The sequence below is a fragment of the Ptiloglossa arizonensis genome, chromosome 8 (genome assembly GCF_051014685.1).
Source record: "Ptiloglossa arizonensis isolate GNS036 chromosome 8, iyPtiAriz1_principal, whole genome shotgun sequence".
In the NCBI taxonomy this organism is placed as follows: Eukaryota; Metazoa; Arthropoda; class Insecta; order Hymenoptera; family Colletidae; genus Ptiloglossa; species Ptiloglossa arizonensis.
In genome coordinates, this window is record NC_135055.1 from 1,702,386 (window position 1) to 1,722,395 (window position 20,010).

The window sequence follows — 20,010 nt, forward strand, 5'->3', positions numbered from 1 at the left end:
TACGTGGCACCGTTGGTTATTCAATAAATCTTGTTACTTAATTTAGTTTCTTCTTCAGGATTGTTTAGAAACCTCTTATTACCATAAAATGGTGTAAATGGTACCAATGTACATTTCCTTTAATTAACGATTGATGAAAAACAGTACGTGAAACATATAAAAAAAATTCATCGACGATAATAGAAATTCTCGTAACATTTAATGAAAATTGGTGTACGAGGTTGTTCAATAAGTTTTGCCGTTTTTCCATTGTAAAAAAATACTATGACACTTCATCTTTGAACGACTGTAGTTAGAACCTAATAGCTCCGTTTCTTATCAACAACAAAACTTATTGAGCAACCTATTATTCATTGGTGTCATTCATTTACGTTTCAAGAGAAAATTACATAAAATAGTAAGTAGAGCTAGATCAGGTAATCAAACATTTTTATTTTGTCACTTCAAAAAGAGTACATAAAGTTTCAACGAATGAGTACCAAGAATCCATAGTAGTTCTTAGAATACGATTGGTACCACTGCATGACACATAACTTTTCACTCCAAAAGATTTAACCGAAAAGAGTTAATCCTAGTGTTAAAGGAAGTAAATCTAGAAAGATTTCTGAATTTTCTATTTACAAGAATCAGTATTAGACAAATTTTAGATCACTTGCAGTACAACAGAATCTCCCAAATCCAAACTAATAAGACGTATAAATATCATAACGATCACTCTTCTGATATTAAACTTTATTTATTCGAGTAGGAACGAAGAGAATCGACAATTTATTCAAATATTCGAGCATCCTACGTCTCTTCTTAATTACGTAAATAATCGTAACAGGTTGTTCAATCTGTATTAACCGTTAACGTAGGTTGAACAATCTAGTATTTAACCGTTTGCAATAAATTGTCAAATACAAAACGTCACTCTACTATGTCAGTATTTAATCTCAATTTTGCAATTACACAAATAATCGTATGTAGAGTATTCTAATATGGAAGTCTCCATTATTTATCGTCCGAAGACAACATTTTAACCTTGTGGAAAGCTTCACAGATATCGGACCCGACACTCAACCAGTTAAGTTGTTTTCGACCGTTTATTTACAACGATTCGCTCATGACTCCTGCACGAAACTCGCGATCCATTTTGAGGATATTTCGCGCGCGGCTTTGTGGCGTGTCCTTTTATTTTCCTTTTTTTTTTCTCTTTTTTTCATCCCTGTCTCTGCCTCCCTTCCGCCCTTGTGCCCCTAATGGATTACGGGCCAGGCCATTTTTCACCCGAAATGGATTTTCATAAGGCCCGACATTCTCGACTTTGCCCAACCGCGCGCATTCTCTGCCCATTCTCTGTTTCACTCTATCTCCGGTCCGCCAAAATGTTTGTAAATAGATGTAAAGTCTGGGAGGGGCTCAGGGGATTCCCCGCTGGGTGAACAAGGCGCCCCATCGTGCACCACGGTCGGTAAGTACATTTCTCGGGCTCTTCACCATTCTTCCCTCTCTTTATACGAAGCTATATCGGCCACCCTTTGTATTTCTTCCACCTCCTTTTAACTCGTCTTTCTCATCCTCCCACTCGTCTTCGTTCCCATCCGTTCTCCTCTTGTTCTTCCCCACCTATCCTCTTCTTTTTCTTCATTATTAGTCATCCCGTTTTTTCTCCCCGTCTTCTTCGTAGTCAGACTCGCACTTTGCGAACAGAAAGCTCGATACAAAATTCGAGACGACGACATATCAAAAGGATCGAAATTTCGAAACGATCGACATTTGAGATTGCACGACACCTGTGCACGAAATTCCTTTTGAATATTTTACATCTATTTAAATTATTCGAGAATACTGGCACGAACGGTCAGTTTTTAACTTACTTTAAATGTAACGGATAATGTAAAGGATTTACTGTAAATGTAAAGAATAATGTAAAGGATCTACTTTAAATGTAAAGGATAATGATACGTCTTTGGAAGAAACTGAATATCGTGTGGAAAAATCAAATTTCTGTGTAAGATGTGTACGATCGGTACAAAAGCGAGATAAAATTATACATTGAAATTGTTACGAAAATTGGAAATCAATATTCGTAATTTGATTTCCTCAATTATGTAAGCCACCTTTTATTTCGATTAAAATGAATTATTTCCCGAGGAGGAGAATAATTGAACTTAATCTAATGGTGCGAATCAATTTCTTCGATACGGAAACCAAATTACTTTTTCGTATTTCGACAAAAGTAATTCGACAATTCATTTTTATGAAAAAATAGAGAAAGAAACAATTCTTTCCACTTTGGTAACTTTTAAGAAGACAATTATACAGGGTATACTAAATGTGAAATAATTCGGCATGCAAAAATGGAGTAGACTTTATTTCCACTAGTCTTCCTTTTCGAGACAATCGATTTTAACGATGTTCGGGGCACACTAATCGCGGAAAATTAAAAATTAGCACTTAACGTGTAGAAGTAACGATTTACCGACACTCACCAGAAACATTGTTGCACTTCAGAGGTTCTTTTATAAATTACAAAGGCATTTTCGCTGAGCGAAAATATAATAATATAAAAATATAATATTATTGTATATAATATATAAAAATATATAATATTATATTTTCGCTATATATTTTCGGTAAGCGTAAAAATACAGACTGTGCAAGCAGAGAATGCGAACAAAGTGTTCTCCCCTCAGCGTAATCCTTTATTCTTTCCTTCGAAAAACCAACTGTTTCCCTATGTGTTTGACGCCGTGCTCTAGCATGCCTGATTGTTAGCAGTGCAAATTATTATCACCCGTTCAAACACCGACTCCCTTCGGAAGCGATGATAAATCATCGGTATGAAAACACATTGTGTTTGTCCTGGGCACATCTTCGTTGTGTAAATTTGCGCTGGATCTCTGGCCAAGTACACCGTGCATACGCGAATTCGTTGGAAATCGTCGATAACTGTGAGAACGAAGTTAATTTCTAACGTCGGTTGCACCATTAAAGTCGCGATTCATGGTGACAAATCGGTCCCCAGGGACCTAACGTGCCTCTTCCGTATGTCGAACCGATTATCGTTCAATGATGGCGCGACTATTTGGAAATGTGTAATCCATTCGACCATATGGCACTTTTGTGCCAAACCTGTAGTTCGTCAATAAAGAAAGAAAATAGTTGGGAAGATAAAATGGGAAAAATTTGTTTAAATATCGATTCTTTAAAGCTTACCGATAGTCAAAGGTTAACATTCTATTCCGTAAACTATCCTAATAATATTTATTACAGACTATCGATGAAAATTATTTTTAATTATTTAAAAACAAGGAATTAAATTCGCGAGAAGTGTATGCCTGGTTTCAAAGAACAAGGTAAGAATGGACATTATAATAATTCTCTCTTCGGTTAAATAACGTAAATATTGTTCTGGAAAATGCGCAAGTTAAACTCTATCGTTCGTATATTTTCGTGCTGTTACACGTACTTCCATATTTCTTTCTCCGTTCGATTTACTATAGATTGTTCAATAAGTGTTATCGTTTCTTCCATTGTAAAAAAATACTACACTTCGACTTTGAACAACTGTAAATATACGAACGAGTCTACAGATCTACATGAAACACTTCACACGTGTTCATCGAGACAGTAGTATCATCTTTAGAAAAATGAAACGACTAACCTAATAGCCCAATTATCTTATCGAACGATAAAACTTATTGACCAACTTATTGTTCTCAAAGTATCTCTGTCGTCGGATATAGAATTATAAAATACAGTCCATCGTTGTTCACGTAATAGTAGCAAAAATTAAAACTTTCGTTCGTAAGTACGTATCCCGGGGAATAACCTCTTGCCAATATGGCGACCGCCGGCGGTCACGTGGTATTGTTTGGACCCGGTCCGCCACCTCGCGGAACGCGTTGCGTCTCATAGGTGCTGCGAAAATGTTCACGAAGAGAAAAGGACGAAAAAAGAAACAGGAGAATGGCACGATGGAATTAAGGCCGTCTATTGACCGCGATATAGCGACACCGCGATTACGCGTTCGTTCGTTCGCAGACGAGCAAACGACGCGGTTCATTCAGGGGCCTCGGGGCTAACCTTAATGGGAATTCATCCGACAGCCGACGGCCGTGCGATTCGCTTGTGGCGATCGCGTGCACGTGGCCGTGACACCGCGTACCGTGGAACGGACTCGTTGCTTTTCATCCGACGAGGATACGAAAAGACTGGTGAGGGGGTGATAGGGAGGGAGGTTAGGAGTGAAAAGAAAAGACCGAGCGAACGACGAAGACGGAAGGAAGAAAAGGCGGGACCGGTCCCTCGAGCTGTCGTGCACGGCTCAATAGGGGCTAATTGCCGCAAGGAGAGCTGCAAATTCGTGGTATTGTAAGCCTCGTTTCGTTTCGTGCCCGCTGTCGAACCGAGTCGCATTGTCGGCCTTCGCGGACCGCGGCGTTACATACGTAGCGCTCGCCGTGGCTTAAGGCGGAGTTTCAATGGATAAGGACGCGGGGCGAAATTCAACGTGGCACAATGGACCACGCCGGTGCACGGAATTAACGAGCGTGGCCCGCGACTTGGACCGGTGATGTTGAAAGAGATCGTCGACTGTGTACGATTCCTCGGGAAAACAGCAACAGCAATTAGCATCCGGGATTGAGCAGATGTTGAAGCTGTTCTTCAACCACCGGACACTGGTTTATCGGATGTACAGGTTAGGATCGTCAGTTTGGACACTCCGACGAGTGGTTAAACAACGTACTATTGTCTTTGAATCGAATCCAAATCCATTTCGAAGCGACGACACGAAAGATTACGAGTAGCTGATCTGACTTCACTTACTGTTTGTAGCACAGGTTAGGTCGAAGAAGTAATTTGTGGCAAAATTGGCTTACAGTGTAGTGTGGATACTTGCTTTAATTTCTGGGTCAATTCGATTTTTCTAACTGCACTAAGGATTGTGATGGTGAAATTTGATATGTACGTTGAGTCCATGTGTTAAGTGCACTCAGAGACGAAGTAACAAGGGTTGAAAATTAAATCTTCTTTCTGTGTAATACACAGGTCGATGCAAAATTCCAATTTGGTCAGACAATTGCTCTGTAGATATGACGCGATTATGAAAATTGATTACGATAAAGCTTTCTCCACAGATCCTGCCTGGTTTGATATTCACCCATCGACAGATCCATAACTCAACAGGGTCGCTCCATTCGACAGATTCTCGTACTCTAAAAAATACTTTTGTTTGTATAGTACCCAAGTGAATGCAAGATTCCAATTTGATCGAGCAATTGCTCCTTGGACCCGATCATAAAGTTTAGTTCCAACAAAGCTACCTCTAGCACATCCTGCCTCGTTCGATTCATTAGTATCAGCATACCCTCATCGACGATAAAATCGATTTCCTTTTATCGCTCCCTCTCAAAGTACACGTCGTCGAAAATACATCTGCAAAAGGATTTGTTCGAATTCGTAATATTCGCAAAGTCACAGCCATTCGAAGAGCACAACCGTCAGACCCAAAACGCAACAGGATTGCATCACCCAACCGATTCTGTAGCACATCCTGTCCTCGTTTGAAACTATGACACATTATCAAATCACTGAGTCCAAACGTCAGATACAGACTGAGACATGATTGCCCCGCCAACCTGATTCTCATACTACCTACCCCAGATGTAATTTCCTCAAACTCGATAAAAGCACCGATAGGACCCCACCTGGCCCTCCGATGTATTTCTAAACAGCACTCATCGGTAACCCCCCCCCCCCCCCCAGTCGATGACCGATCGACCGCAGAAAAATCGGTTCGACTTTCGTGCGGTGAAAAGACCCCAGGGGCAGGGAATTAGCTTCTTCCACGCGCCCGGTCGAGAATAAAGCAGGGGGGGGGGGCAGAAGGCAGCGGCGTCAAGGGAACCGCTTGTACGGGCTCGTCGAGGCATGACACGGCCCTGCGTAGGCGATTACCCCTCGAAAATCAACTTAAACACGGGCCAGGTTCGCTCGAAGGGGTCCCTCGACAATGCCGCCGCGCGGCTCCGGTCAATGGGGCCCCCTAACCGCCCGGCTTCTCGCGCCCTCGATACGTAGCGTTCCGGATTAAACGGGGTTTACACGGATCCGTGCTGCCTCCCGTGACACGAAGTCAGAGGAGTATCCCTGTTCGTCCATGTTTCCTCGCGCGCTCTATTGACCGATGCCCCCGGGCGCCTGAGTATCGGCCAGGTAGATGGCCAACAGGGAACCAGAAAAAGAGAGATAGGTGTAGAGAGAGAGAAGGAGAGAGAGCTGAGAAGAAAACGAGAAGAGGATCGCCGTGACCGAATGATCCCCCGACACCGGTCGTATTTATACTCCTGTTTGCCTCCTGATTCGCCACAGGCTCGTCCCTTAAACAGCCCCCTCGGATGGCTCCCACTGTGTCCGTCCTGGTCACCGGTCAAAACACGCATCCGTTTCCCGACACCACCTCTGGTGATTCCCTCTCCTTCCCTCCAGTCGCTGGGGGCGTTTACCTGGCGGTGAGCAAGTTTACGCGCGGCACTATGCCCTTTTTCCGCGCCAGCATCCGCGTGAAATCGACGAATTTTTGTCCTGGCTCCCTCCACTCGCACCCCCTGGGACAAATCGCGTTAAGCGGAACTTCGTGGAAGACTCGGGGTAGTGGCGGAGTTCAATGGGAAGGGGAGAGATTCCTCGGTCCCCGGAATGAGAAATTCATCGAGGATTGGATTTGTATCCGGTGGTGCCTCGTAGGAGCATTGTGGAGTATTCGAGTCTGAGACCAGTGCGGACACCGCCCGGTGTCAATGGGGTTGGCGGGAAACTGTGGTGCTTTGTTTGGAGCGAGAAATGCGAAGCGATTCGAAAGTCTTCGGGTGTCTCTAGGTTTGGGGCGAATGATTGGAACGTTTTCTTAGTGTTCGCATCGATAGGGACAATGTTTCGAGAGTATTTGTAAATGGAGTATATCCTATGGGCATATCAAGTGTGCCAATGGGACTAATAGTGACTGTTGTCTTTAGGTATTAGAGTTTTGAATCATATTGTGGATGCAGTTTCAAATAATTGTTCTACAACACTGATAGTGATTCGAGAGTCTTCATAGATGGAGGATGTCCTCTGAACGTCTCAAAACGTGCTGATAATAGATCAGGTAATAATGGTAACTATATAGGGCAATGGTAGATCAGGTGATATTGGGAGGTACAATAGGTCAGTGATACCTAGTTCAGGTAATAGTGGTAACTATATGAGACATGTTTTACTAATAGAAACAACTTTCCTTAAATATGGTTTTAGTAGTTTTTAATCGACTTGCAAGTGCAGCTTTGAAAAGATTTCAGTTTCTATGCAGTGCTTTCCCGTACATAGAAACAGGTCTTCAAGAGTTTTCATAAATTAAAGACATCAGTGTCCTAAGGACATCTTAAAAAGTGTTAGTCGTAGATCAAGTAATAGTAGTAGCTACACAGGACACGTTCTACAAATCTAATGAACACTTTTCTTAGGTGGGATGAGTTCTGAATCACTTTGTAAACGTAACTTTAAATAATTCTATCTCCGTGTGTAAAAATTTGGTAATAAAGATTTTAATTTTATCATTTCTTCAGAGACATTTGTAAAAATATTTTTAAGAAGATTTCTAATGTCTCACTATTCCATCATTGATACTCACATTATACTGAAAGACAGTAGTTTAATTGTTACACAGTGCTGCGGTAAATGTATCCCGATCTAAAGATTTCATACCAGAGTATACTTTGTCGCTGTGACTACAATCTCGTATGTTCCTAGACTTCTCACTAGATAAGTTAGCAGGAATCGAAGCTACCAAACAGAATAATAAAGCGTTCTCTAAAATATTAGACCGTACCAAAGATTCAGTGACTAGATAAATAATATTACCAATAAGGTAATCACAGGGTCACAGAGTGCATTGCATACATTGCAGTATGTCCTGCGCTTTCAAGTGCACGGTATCCCAACGTAACTCCATCAATCGATCCGTGTTATTAATTTAATAACCTGGTAAGTGTTATGTTGCAGAGATGCAAGGAGAAGCTGAACACTCTCGCGATCTCGGTAATGAACCAATGGCCGGGGGTGAAACTGAGGGTGACAGAAGGCTGGGACGAGGAAGGGAAACACGCGACAGATTCGTTGCATTACGAGGGACGTGCCGTCGACGTGACAACGAGTGATCGGGATCGCTCGAAATACGGAATGCTGGCCAGGCTCGCTGTCGAAGCTGGTTTCGATTGGGTCTACTACGAGTCCAGATCGCACATCCACTGCTCCGTTAAATCTGGTCAGTATTTTCATTTGTTTCTCATTTTTTATGCGTCTTTCACCCATGCGAAACGACCCCGCGACAAGTGACCAAGCTTCTGAAAGCTCGTCGTGCGGTCAGTAGCAACATTTTATTGGGGGAAATCGTTCGTCGCGTTAAAATTACAATAACTTTATCCGAAGTAATTAGAAAACTGTGAAAAATATTTTACAATTTTTTAAAGCATTCGTTTCGGTTTACTATATTCTCAAAAATCTACTTCCAGTGGAGTTTTTAAAGCATTCGTTTTGGTTGACTATATTCTCAAAAATCCACTTCCAGTGGAGTTTTTAAAGCATTCGTTTTGGTTGACTATATTCTCAAAAATCCACTTCCAGTGAAGTTTTTAAAGCATACGTTTCGGTTGACTATATTTTCAAAAGCTCCGAAATTTCTGTAATTTTTTATTTTTACTTTCTTGATTTACAAACATAATAACATACGTAACCAATACTGTATTTAACTTTCAATTTTGATTATTTTAACCAGCAAATCTTTCAGTTCCAAATATTAGAACACTCGTTCGAAAGTATAGCAATAATTTTATCCGTAACTGTACTTTGAGTATTTCTGGAGATATCTCACCTGTGTCTTTAGCTTGAGACATTTGTAAACTTCTATATGAGTGCAATTTTGCAATCTTCGTAATGTTCTCGTTTAAGATGATCGACGCGAATGCAATAACAATTAACTATCGATCGAAGAGGAATGTCGAGAGGCTTCGGTGGACGTTCCCATGTAAATTGCCATTACGTCGATTTAATTCGATAGCTGTGGTTAATTTCCGCGTAAATTTCAATTATTTCCGTTTAAAGACAATTTAACTTATCAAGGACACCAGTGTACCAACATTGCAGAAGTCAATCGGCATTCCGCTGTTCGTCTTCTCGTTAAAACATTGTACAGTGCAATTTCACCTTTCGCAATAAAAACTTATCGTCACTGCTGAAAGACATAACTGCAATAGGAGAAACGTTTAAGCAGTTTATTAAACAGTAAATTCAGAAACAAATTACGGGACAGGAATAATATAAAAATTATTAACGTCTGCAAAATAACTGCTAATGGACTTGGTTGCGATTCAAAATATGCAAAAAATGATCAGTGAGGAGAATTGTAATTAAATAATTTGTCACCGCATAAATATACTTTGCAATATATTAAATTTAAATGATTTACCGGTGAAAGTAACAAGACAGAAATAAGAGTAAAATTAACGGTAAAATATTATTAGAAAAATTGATAAGAATATTTTGATATTTTTATCGATCAATATATTTATGAATTTTATTTTATCGTTTAAACTCCCTAAAAGGAATTTGTTTTCGATATCGAAGCAATTTAGCGATCCATCCGTAATAAATTATATTATCGCTGTTAATCCAGATACCTCTAGTGTGGCACATTTTAATTTCTCGCTTCGTCACGATTTCTTCGTCCATTATCTATCGAAATATTTTTAGCTAGACGCTAATCGAATCACGTATCGATTTTATCGTGGACTGGTTGGCCACTTAATTTGTTGAGTAGATGGTAAGCAGATATCGACTCTTATTGATCCTCGACGATTACGATACGAGTTGTAGTTTTGAAAACGATGTCAACAGATCCCTTGCATTACGCGAGTGAAATAAACAATTTACAAAAGATATCGCAATTCTTAAACACGAGAATAGCAGAATAATTAACAAATATTGTAAAATTACTTTTACCCCTAACTTCATTATTACTTGTTAGAAAATGAAAATAATTCCGGATAAAATATTGTAGAATTACAGTACAATTCTAAATTAGTGAGCTAATATTGTAGAATATTTTATTAAGTATTATTTATCGATTTCCTTTTGCGAGAATTTTTTTAATAGAGCATCAGTCCTTCGCAAAATTACTTTGCCCGCCGCGCCTCTGGCTCCTTCGATAACAGGAAGTGATCTGTTTTACCGACTTTTCTAGACCTTTAGGATATCGTAGAAAATGATCATCAATTATTTTATATACATATTCCATGGACTCTCAGTCGTATGTGTCAGTACGAAAGAATACTAAACTTAAATATTTTGTTTAAAAAAATAATTATAAGACTAGGTTATACAAGAATTATTTCATAAGGTTTTTATTCCATTATGAAATTTACATTTTTAGTTTCTAATAATTACAATACAAAGTAGGTACAGTTTGTATTTCATTTATTCGTTCATTTGTACAACGAAATTACAATGATTGATACAAATTAAATAAATTCTAAACGCATTCAATTCTCACATTTTCATAATAATTGAGACTTATTTTGGACATATTATTACTACTCTCGATATACTATTGTTTTATTTTACAACTCAAGTGTATAAACAAACTGTGTAACTAATCTCGCAATATCGAAATCAACAGTTCATTCGTTACGTTCATTTCGCAAACATGCCTGAAACGTTAACGTACAACGAGGAAAGCGTTCGAGGTCGAGAGATCGCTCACGTCCTTCTCGTTGCTCGCGAACAGCTTGAAAAATATTGAAAAATGTTTTGCGCGAGCGTACGGTTCGTTTCGTCGTCCGATCGTGGCTCGAGTTTCAAAATAAATGTCGATAAATCTAGGCGCGCCCGTCGACTCGAATTAGATTCCAGCGCAACGATCGCCGCGAAATCGATACGAGCCAAAAGAACGATATTCGGAGACGAGCTGAAGTGGCCTGGAGGAGACGAGGTATCATCGATGGACACGAGTCACGATTTCGACGCGTGGTCGATCTTCGATCTCCATCGACGATCCTCTCGTCAAACAGCAGCCTTCGAATTATCGTGGAAATACATTCGCAAACAAGTTCACCTGGTATTTTCACAGGAGCGCAAATAAACACCGATAAACACTAAAACGCTTTGTTCTCGCGCCACGTGAGTACACAGATCCACCAAAGCTGTAAAATCGCTTACGGAACGCTCTCTAGTGTCACCCACGTGATCACATAACCTCTCAATTCTAACCCTTTGTCTCGTACCGCTTGCCGAATACAGTGATCTTTACAATTACGATATTCGTGATTACGAGATTTTATAGCACTTCGTGCACACACTGTTTCCTTCGTGAACGATTCCCCTATCGTTTGCGACTAACGATCCACGAACGGTCGTCTCGACAGAAAACAAGATGCGTCGAACGCGAGCTGATCTGCATAGTCACGTGACGTGACGTTACCACAGTCGATAATAAGGTTTCGAAGGTGACCTTTTTCGAGCGTTTCGCGTACGATATGCGTATACGCAAGTGGAAACGTGGCCTTAAACGCAACAAAGAAACACTCGACGGTAAGTCGGATCGATGGCGTCACGCGAGAGGATTTAAATTCAAATGAGGCCCGCCGTCGCTCAATCTCGTCAGCGTGATACGGTTCCCGGGGGAAATCGCCACTATTCGCGGGGAACTATTGCACGAAGTACCATCGCAATGTCATGTCCCAGAGCCACGATTACCACGAGTTTCTCATGGTTACGGCCCGTTTCGCGCGGAGTGTTTTCGTTCGTGCTCGTTCGTCTCGGCGACTGTTCCGATCGATGGCGCCGCGTCAACAGATCCGATTACTCGGTCCAACGATCCCATCTCTTCCAATTCGAAGCCTCCAATCACGGACGAGAAACAATCTAAACAAAGAGAAATTTATTTCGTAATTTTGTCGACGTTATCGTCTTCTCTGCAATACTGCCCGTACTAATTGTTACAACTTTTTCGAATTGCGTATATTTTCGTCGAGAACTATTCCTCGAGTAAAGAGGAACAGAATATTCCTTTACTATTTTGCGATCCGAAGCTTCGTTATCGAGATATACGCAGTTGAAGTTTCCATTTACATCCCGATCAGCTGATCGTGCGGTTGCGCATGCGCACGCGACAGAACGTAACGTTTGCACGCGAAAAAAGTTTAACCGCTCGTACCTCGATAACGAAGCTTCGGATCGCAAAATGGAAAAGGACTTTTCGCCTCGCATTTGCAAGAGGAATTGATCCCGATGAAAAGTTCCAGGTATAAGTAAAAAAAGGGTATTGTGATACAAATTTTCATCGACTTGTGTCTCCATTGACTCGGCACTTGGTACTCCATTGAATATTCGATCACAAAGCATCCCACCGATACCACCTAACCTAACCGATCGATTATCTGCTTTCAGAGTCCTCGTCCGCAGCCAAGTCCGGAGGCTGCTTTCCAGGCAGGAGCCTGGTGCGACTGGAAGACGGCCTGGCGAAAAGGCTGGACCAGGTGCAGTTGGGTGACCGCATTGCCGCTTTGGATTCCCGCGGAGATATCGTTTACAGCGAGGTGATCGCGTTTTTGGACCGTTCTCTAACAGAGAGGAGGCAGTTCGTACAACTGACCACAGAGTCTGGCCGAGTGTTGACACTGACGCCGGCCCATTTGGTCCCGGTGGAGGGCAGGTCGTCGATCTTTGCCGGTAGGGTGCAACCAGGGGACAAGATCCTCGTGAGGGATCCTGCGGACGAGAACGAGGTGGAACATCGTCTGCGATGGGATACGGTCGTGGACAACCGACTGGTCCTCGAAGATGGCATCTACGCACCCCTGACGACTGAAGGCACCCTCCTAGTCGACGACGTGGTCGCTTCCTGCTACGCCTTCGTGGACAGTCAGGAGGTCGCCCATTTCGCTTTCCTACCCTATAGAGTTTGGAGCAGCGTGAAGTCCTTCTTTGCAAGGAGGCTGACCATCGAGGACACGAGGCACCTGGACGTCAGGCAAGACGGTAGAACGATACAAGAGGGTATACATTGGTACGCCTCGTTTCTGTACTGGGTGTCGTCGTACATCACGCCCACCAGAATGCTTTATCAATGAGGGTCGATCCAGGAGGATCGAGAAACTTAGTTGTATAAAACGGACCGTGAAACGCGTCCGGGTGTTAGTCACGTTGCATGGACGACCTCGAAGGACGAAAGGATTCGAGCATCCTCGAGGAGAAAGGTGGAACGTGTACAGATTGAGCAGACGTCGAGGAAATTAGAGTACTCGGGCGTCTTCGAACCGATTGCGGGAAACCCCTGTGCATCGTACGCGGTTTCTGTTGCTTTGCGACCGCTCGGGTAGGATCAAAATCAACTGGCCGTTCAAGGATACTCCCCCCACCGCGAATCGGACCAGTCGCAACTCCCACTTTCGCGGAACGCTCGACCCTCCATGGGATTTATCCGCGGGTTCGCGCGAGACGACGGTAGGTGGAGCGGTGGGGGTAGAGAAACGGGTGGTGGTAGAGAAACGTGGTGGGGATAGCGCCTCGCTGACTTCGAGCGGCCAATTAATTTCGATCAGACTACGGTCGGTAAATTGTATCTAGTTGGAGAGGGGACGAGAGAGAAGTACTTTTCTCTAGGTAATTTTTTGAAGAACGTACTCGATACGCGGCCAACGTTTGAAGGCGAAATGTTTTAGAGGTACTCGATGTGTTTTGTTGGCCGATGACCCACCTCCGTTCACCGAGTGACATGTAGTATACTAGGTATGTAGGACGAAAATAACGAAACGAAGCTTTAGAGAGGATCAGAGCTTTTCTCTTAATATTGTAGCGTGTGTACAATACGAGTATATAATATAAATGTTCTCCTTCCTCGTTCCTTGACGAATGCGCGAGCATCGTGTTTTCTATGATGGATCTGCGACAGAGCCCGGTTAAATGTGACTGAGAATCGAACAGTCGAGTCGATAAATCGATGGAAACGGAAGTCAAAATGTGCACGGAAATTTTTCTCGATGCTTCTCGTCACCGACGAAACGTTTTTAATTGTATAATTCTGTGTTTTACGTTCGTATTTCCACTGGATTGAAATATTTATATATCGCATGTGGCCGTGTTTCATAAAACGTTGGCGAAACTTTTCTATTGACGCATTTTTTATATACCGAAACGGCAAAATCTGCCAGCACTTGGCGAATGTTACCGATTTTATCGAAACGCTTTCGCGCGTTTTGTAAAATATAGTTTTTATTCACGTACGCGCAGTGGCGTGCGAAATATTGGAAGAATATTTATAACGTTTTTCAATCGCGTATTCTGTATATACCGTGAGATGTTTGCAACGATCGTTGGTAAAACGCTTAACAGAGACTGCAAAACATCGCGCGGTGCTTGGTTAAATTGTTTACATCGTAATTTATGCGGTTCCACGAAACGTTCGGGGGAAAAAAATAAATCCCGACGGTGAGTTTCGTATTTTCTTTATTTATTTTTCATAAATGGTAACACCTGTTCGGTCAGATCGAAGACACGTTCGCGTTCGCTGCAACGTACTGTACCTCCCTTTCTAATCGCTACTCACCCTCGCTTCAAGATCGATCTTGTAGCGTTCGACGTTGCCTCTCGTCCGTTTCTAATGCCGCCACCGTTAGAGAACGTTAATTTATAGAAACTCCTTTGAATCCTGACACTCTCGTCGCGTGATGCTTTTCCTTCCGCTTTCTTTTTTTTTTGTCCCCCTTGCTTAGGTAACCAGAATCTATAACGACGGATAAAAAAAAAAAATAAGTATTACGTCCCCTGTCACCTGTTTCAAGCGACCCAGGCGAAAGGAAATAGATTAAGCGCGCTTAAACGAAAAAAAAATGAAAAAAAAAAGACGGAATCAATTATTGTACATAGTCCGTTATTCGCTTTCGTTTTTCTATCCTTTTCGTAGAATCCCCCGAAAAAAATTTCGCGACAATAACGCTGTCACCCCCGACTGGTTTTAACCTTATCCGTATCCATTGCTGCATTTTATGCTATTCATAGACGGAACATCGAATTTCCCCTCGCTGTATAGTAATCCCAGCGTGAAGATCGCGTTTCGGTTCGATCATTGAAATCCGACAGGAGAAGAGAATTAATTTACGCTAGAGCGGTTGCTACATTGACGATTAAGTTATCCCCAGAAATTTATATATTTTATATTATTATATTATAGTAATTATTATTATTATTATTATTAATATTATATTATTATTATTATTATTATTATTATTTGTACGTAGCGCAAAAAACAAATTATAAATTATGTATATATACCATCGATAGATTGAATTAAATCATTAAACGGAGCAGTATGGGGTGTCGTATGATTGGTGTCCTTTTCTGAGGGTGGTTTCCCGGTGGATCTTGCGATAGTTAATTGCAATTGCATTTCGATACTTTGATACGGATCTTTCGTAACAATTAACGGTAACGAAATATCGCGACAATTATTTTGATCAATTTAGAATATTAAATCGACGTCTGGACAGATTTTGTAAACACGGCGTAGAATCAAGTATAGGTAGCTATTTAAGAACAGATATCGATGTATAAATGTTACTCTAGATTTTTAAAAAGATTTTGACGAAATTTTTAAGAACTTTTAAGAAATAAAAATATACAATCGACCATTCGTTTAAATTATACAATTTTCAATCGTGTAAAATATATATATTTTATATATGTATATATATTAAATGATTATTATACAATAGCTCCGATTGTACACTGAAAGACAATCGATTGAAATTACTCGAAACATTCCGCGCGAGGAGTTACCAAAAATTAAATAAAAATTTTATCACTCGACTTTTCGTGATAACATTAAACACATCAATTTATCCTTAAACAATTCGTCAATAATTCGTGTTCTAATTCCGTCGAGTATCTATAAGTACCGACTACGAAGAAAGTATAAAGTAGTATAGAGTGAAGTTAACTGGGTTATTCCATTGAAATTTCAATTTTCGAACATCAACTCTTCGGTTAAAAAACGAAAAAGAATTGTGATGAAATTCACTCGTTTCGACGTTTTTCTGTTGCTATATTTCTCTGCGAATCTCGTACGACTTGAATCGACGATTTATCCTGCAAAATAAGCTAAAGATCCTTCTCTTAAAAGTTAATAGACAAATAATGCCAAAACATGCTTACACTGTCGCAAGAGGCCTTTTTACGAAAGGTGAGTCTTTTCGAATTACAATTCTCATAGGTTAAATACGAAGCGTTATGACATTTCTGAAAGAATCGTGACAAATTTCGTTATCGTTCGTAATTAATTTTTTGAGAAATTTGAGAAATATTACAAATTTAAATTAATAGATGGATGACTTATTTATCGATTTCGTAACAATTTACAATCGATTTAATAAGAAGTAATGTAAATTTTATACAAGTAACAAGCAGCAATTTTGTAACAATTTTTTATCGATTTTTAAAATATGTAACGTGACTTTTGTATAAGTAATAAGTAGTAATTAATTTAGCGAGAATTTTTAATTGTTTTTTTTTAACACGTAATATCAGTTTTGTAAATGTATTGATTTGTCAAATGAATATTGTAAAATTGTAATGCGTATTTGTAACAAGTTTGTCAATTTTTATATTTCAACTAACAAGTTTGTCAATGTTGCAGCAATCCAGCGTGATGATCCCTTTCTTGCAAGAACTGGAAAAACATTTCTTCGATCTGGTCGACGCAGGAAGTGTTCCCGAGGTTAGGCAATTTCTTCAGATAAATTCGAACTTCAACATCAATGTCACCAATTTTCAGGTAAAATTTTATTCTTCGATTAATTATAGGTAATTGATTATTTTAAGATAGAAATTGCATACGATAGAATATTATTCAACTACATTAAAATATATTCGTTTTATTTATGGAACACTAACGACAAAAAATTAATATATATCGTTTGTTCTAAATATTGCAAACTCTTGGTTTCGAAATCCATTTATTCGTAAGGAACAATGAATACAATTTTTTAATCGTACTCGTTTGAAGTTAGAACATCGAAGAGGAAAACCAGTAATATTTATACGTTTATAAAATATAAAAATGAAAGGAAGTACAAGTGTAAAACTTAAGTGCAATAAAGACACAATGTAATGATTCTTAGAATATATATTTCGAAAGAATATTTAATACATTTTGCTAAATTGATATAAAACAATACAACACACACCATTTTAATCGAAAACTCTCGTTACAATTCTAAACATCTCGTATCACTGCCCATAACTAATTTTCCAATATAAAAAAGAGTTTACGCCGTAAACAATAAAAAAAAAAAAGAAATACAATCCAACTCTTCCCCTGGCAGCGGAGTCGTTAACATCAAACACAATCTCATCACCCCGATCGCTAACAGCCACCCATGAATGATTCGCTAAAGCGATTCCGTGAACCATTATTAATTAACAATCTCTAACATCGAGCCAAGCCCGAAATATTCAAGGGCAGTGTGCCGGTTGGCTCGTAAAGATTCCTCCAAATTTATCTCCCATCACCGGTTTCCCACAACATAACCGTAAGTGGTGTCGGCCGTTTACTTTGATTCACCAGAAGGTCCAGGTAAACACCAAAGCAACCGACTGTTTTCCTCTACCCTGTGCCGAATCCACCGGTTCTGTCAACCCCTTTTCCGAGATCATTTCCGACCGATGATTTACACTGGACTGTCCACCGGTGTCCTTGGGTTCAAAGAGCAACGCCGTCTACTCGGATCGCGGAAGATACCCAAAAGAAGAGAATCGAATCCGACCAAGAAGAAGAAGAAGAAGAAGAAGAAGAAGAAGAAGAAGAAGAAGAAGAAGAGAAGAAGAGAATAAGAGAAGGAGAGAAGAAGAGAAGAAGAGAAGAAGAGAAGAAGAGAAGAAGGGAAGAAGGGAAGAAGGGAAGAAGGGAAGAAGGGAAGAAGGGAAGAAGGGAAGAAGGGAAGAAGGGAAGAAGGGAAGAAGGGAAGAAGGGAAGAAGGGAAGAAGGGAAGAAGGGAAGAAGGGAAGAAGGGAAGAAGGGAAGAAGGGAAGAAGGGAAGAAGGGAAGAAGGGAAGAAGGGAAGAAGGGAAGAAGGGAAGAAGGGAAGAAGGGAAGAAGGGAAGAAGGGAAGAAGGGAAGAAGGGAAGAAGGGAAGAAGGGAAGAAGGGAAGAAGGGAAGAAGGGAAGAAGGGAAGAAGGGAAGAAGGGAAGAAGGGAAGAAGGGAAGAAGGGAAGAAGGGAAGAAGGGAAGAAGGGAAGAAGGGAAGAAGGGAAGAAGGGAAGAAGGGAAGAAGGGAAGAAGGGAAGAAGGGAAGAAGGGAAGAAGGGAAGAAGGGAAGAAGGGAAGAAGGGAAGAAGGGAAGAAGGGAAGAAGGGAAGAAGGGAAGAAGGGAAGAAGGGAAGAAGGGAAGAAGGGAAGAAGGGAAGAAGGGAAGAAGGGAAGAAGGGAAGAAGGGAAGAAGGGAAGAAGGGAAGAAGGGAAGAAGGGAAGAAGGGAAGAAGAGACGAAGGGAAGAAGGGAAGAAGAGAAGAAGAAGAAAAAAACAGAAACGGAGCTGAATCGTAGTAGGAAAGCGAAAGTAAGACGAGGTCTCGTTATCTGGGATCTTCACCCTGCAGAGGTACACGTACCCCCCGTGGAATGTTACCCCCTCCTCCATGTTCGTGCTGGTCGTGTCATCCTCCTCTCTTCGGGGTTCCCAAAAAGCCCAACCCTCGTTTCACTTTGTGGCGCAGGCCGCCTTGAGCCGGGCTGATCCCGAGGAGAAGAGTGCGGAAGAGGGATGGCTGGAGGAAGAGACAGGCCAAGGAAGAGATGGGAAGGAACACGAGGGAAGACAAGGAGGTGGTGGACGAAGCGAGGGGCGAGTTGGTGCGAGTGAAACGGATCGTTTAGGAGCTGGCTGCCTCCGTGTATCTACGGCCATATTTCAGGCCGTCCTTTACAAGACAATGGTTTCAGCCGAGGACCGATAGAAATTATTCAAATGACTCGTCCCGCTGTAAATTCCATCCGGGAATCCCCTTGCCACCGTCTTGGCCGCTAGCTGTCCTCCCTTCAGCTTCGCGTTTGCTCTCGTTTTCGGAGGCGAACCAATATCCATCCACCGGGACGTGGTCGTTGAAACGCGGTCGAGTTGATCGTCGTTGTTGTTGTTGTTGTTATTATTGTGGCATTGTGCCGTGGCGTGTGGATAGTACACAGCTCCCCCACGGAGCATCGTTGAAAAGCCAGGATATCACGGAATATTGTGACCGTTCCCGATGCCAACAATGGAGCCAGTTCATTGTCGGGGACCGCCTCTATAAGCGCGCCGCAGATGGGCGACAAACGTCGTCGTTCCATTCTTCGTGCAAAAAGGGATACAAGAGAGGGGAAGAGAGAAGAAAAAAAAAATAGAGAGGCGGATGGAAGTTCGAAAGTCGATTTCACGAGGACAGAAAAGTGCCGCGAGGAATTCCGTGATTCTGGAAAGCCTGGAAGCCTTGGAACCGTGGATCCTTCTTCTTTTTTTCCATTTTTTTTTTCTTTCTTGCGACCCGTGCAACTGGCTGGAAAGTTTCGATCGCGAGATCGTATCAAAGCATAGAAAATGATAGGATACACCCTTGGGAGTTTTGTCTCGTAATTAATCCTTCATAGGTTTAACCGTTTACCCACGAACATCGATGTTCATTCTTGGAAGAACTCTGACGATAAGAAGGAATAAGATATTCCAATATCTCTCCTACGAGAGATATACCTTCCACTCTCAGTGTTCCCCAAAATTAATCCTTCATAATGGTATTCCATCTATAACGTGGAGAGTAGATCTTCGATTCTAAAAGGATTGTGTTTACGGACCCACAACGTCCAGTGGGTTATACCCTCGGAGACCAAGATCGAAATTTATCGTACATTTGTTACGAATAGCGATCCCGTTTCGTGTTTCGCGAATCAGCTGCTATTAACGCGT

General features: G+C 41.3%; 1 protein-coding gene across 1 annotated transcript in view; it reads left to right on the top strand.

Annotated features, from left to right (window-relative positions):
* Hh (hedgehog signaling protein) overlaps positions 1-15,192 on the top strand; it is a 90,289-nt gene extending 75,097 nt beyond the window's left edge. Inside the window, exons 2-3 of the mRNA XM_076317890.1 lie at positions 8,029-8,290; positions 12,469-15,192. Coding sequence (XP_076174005.1) covers positions 8,029-8,290; positions 12,469-13,151 — 945 coding nt within the window. The 3' untranslated portion in view covers positions 13,152-15,192. The remainder of the gene's footprint in view (positions 1-8,028; positions 8,291-12,468) is intronic.
* Positions 15,193-20,010: the final 4,818 nt, after the last annotated feature.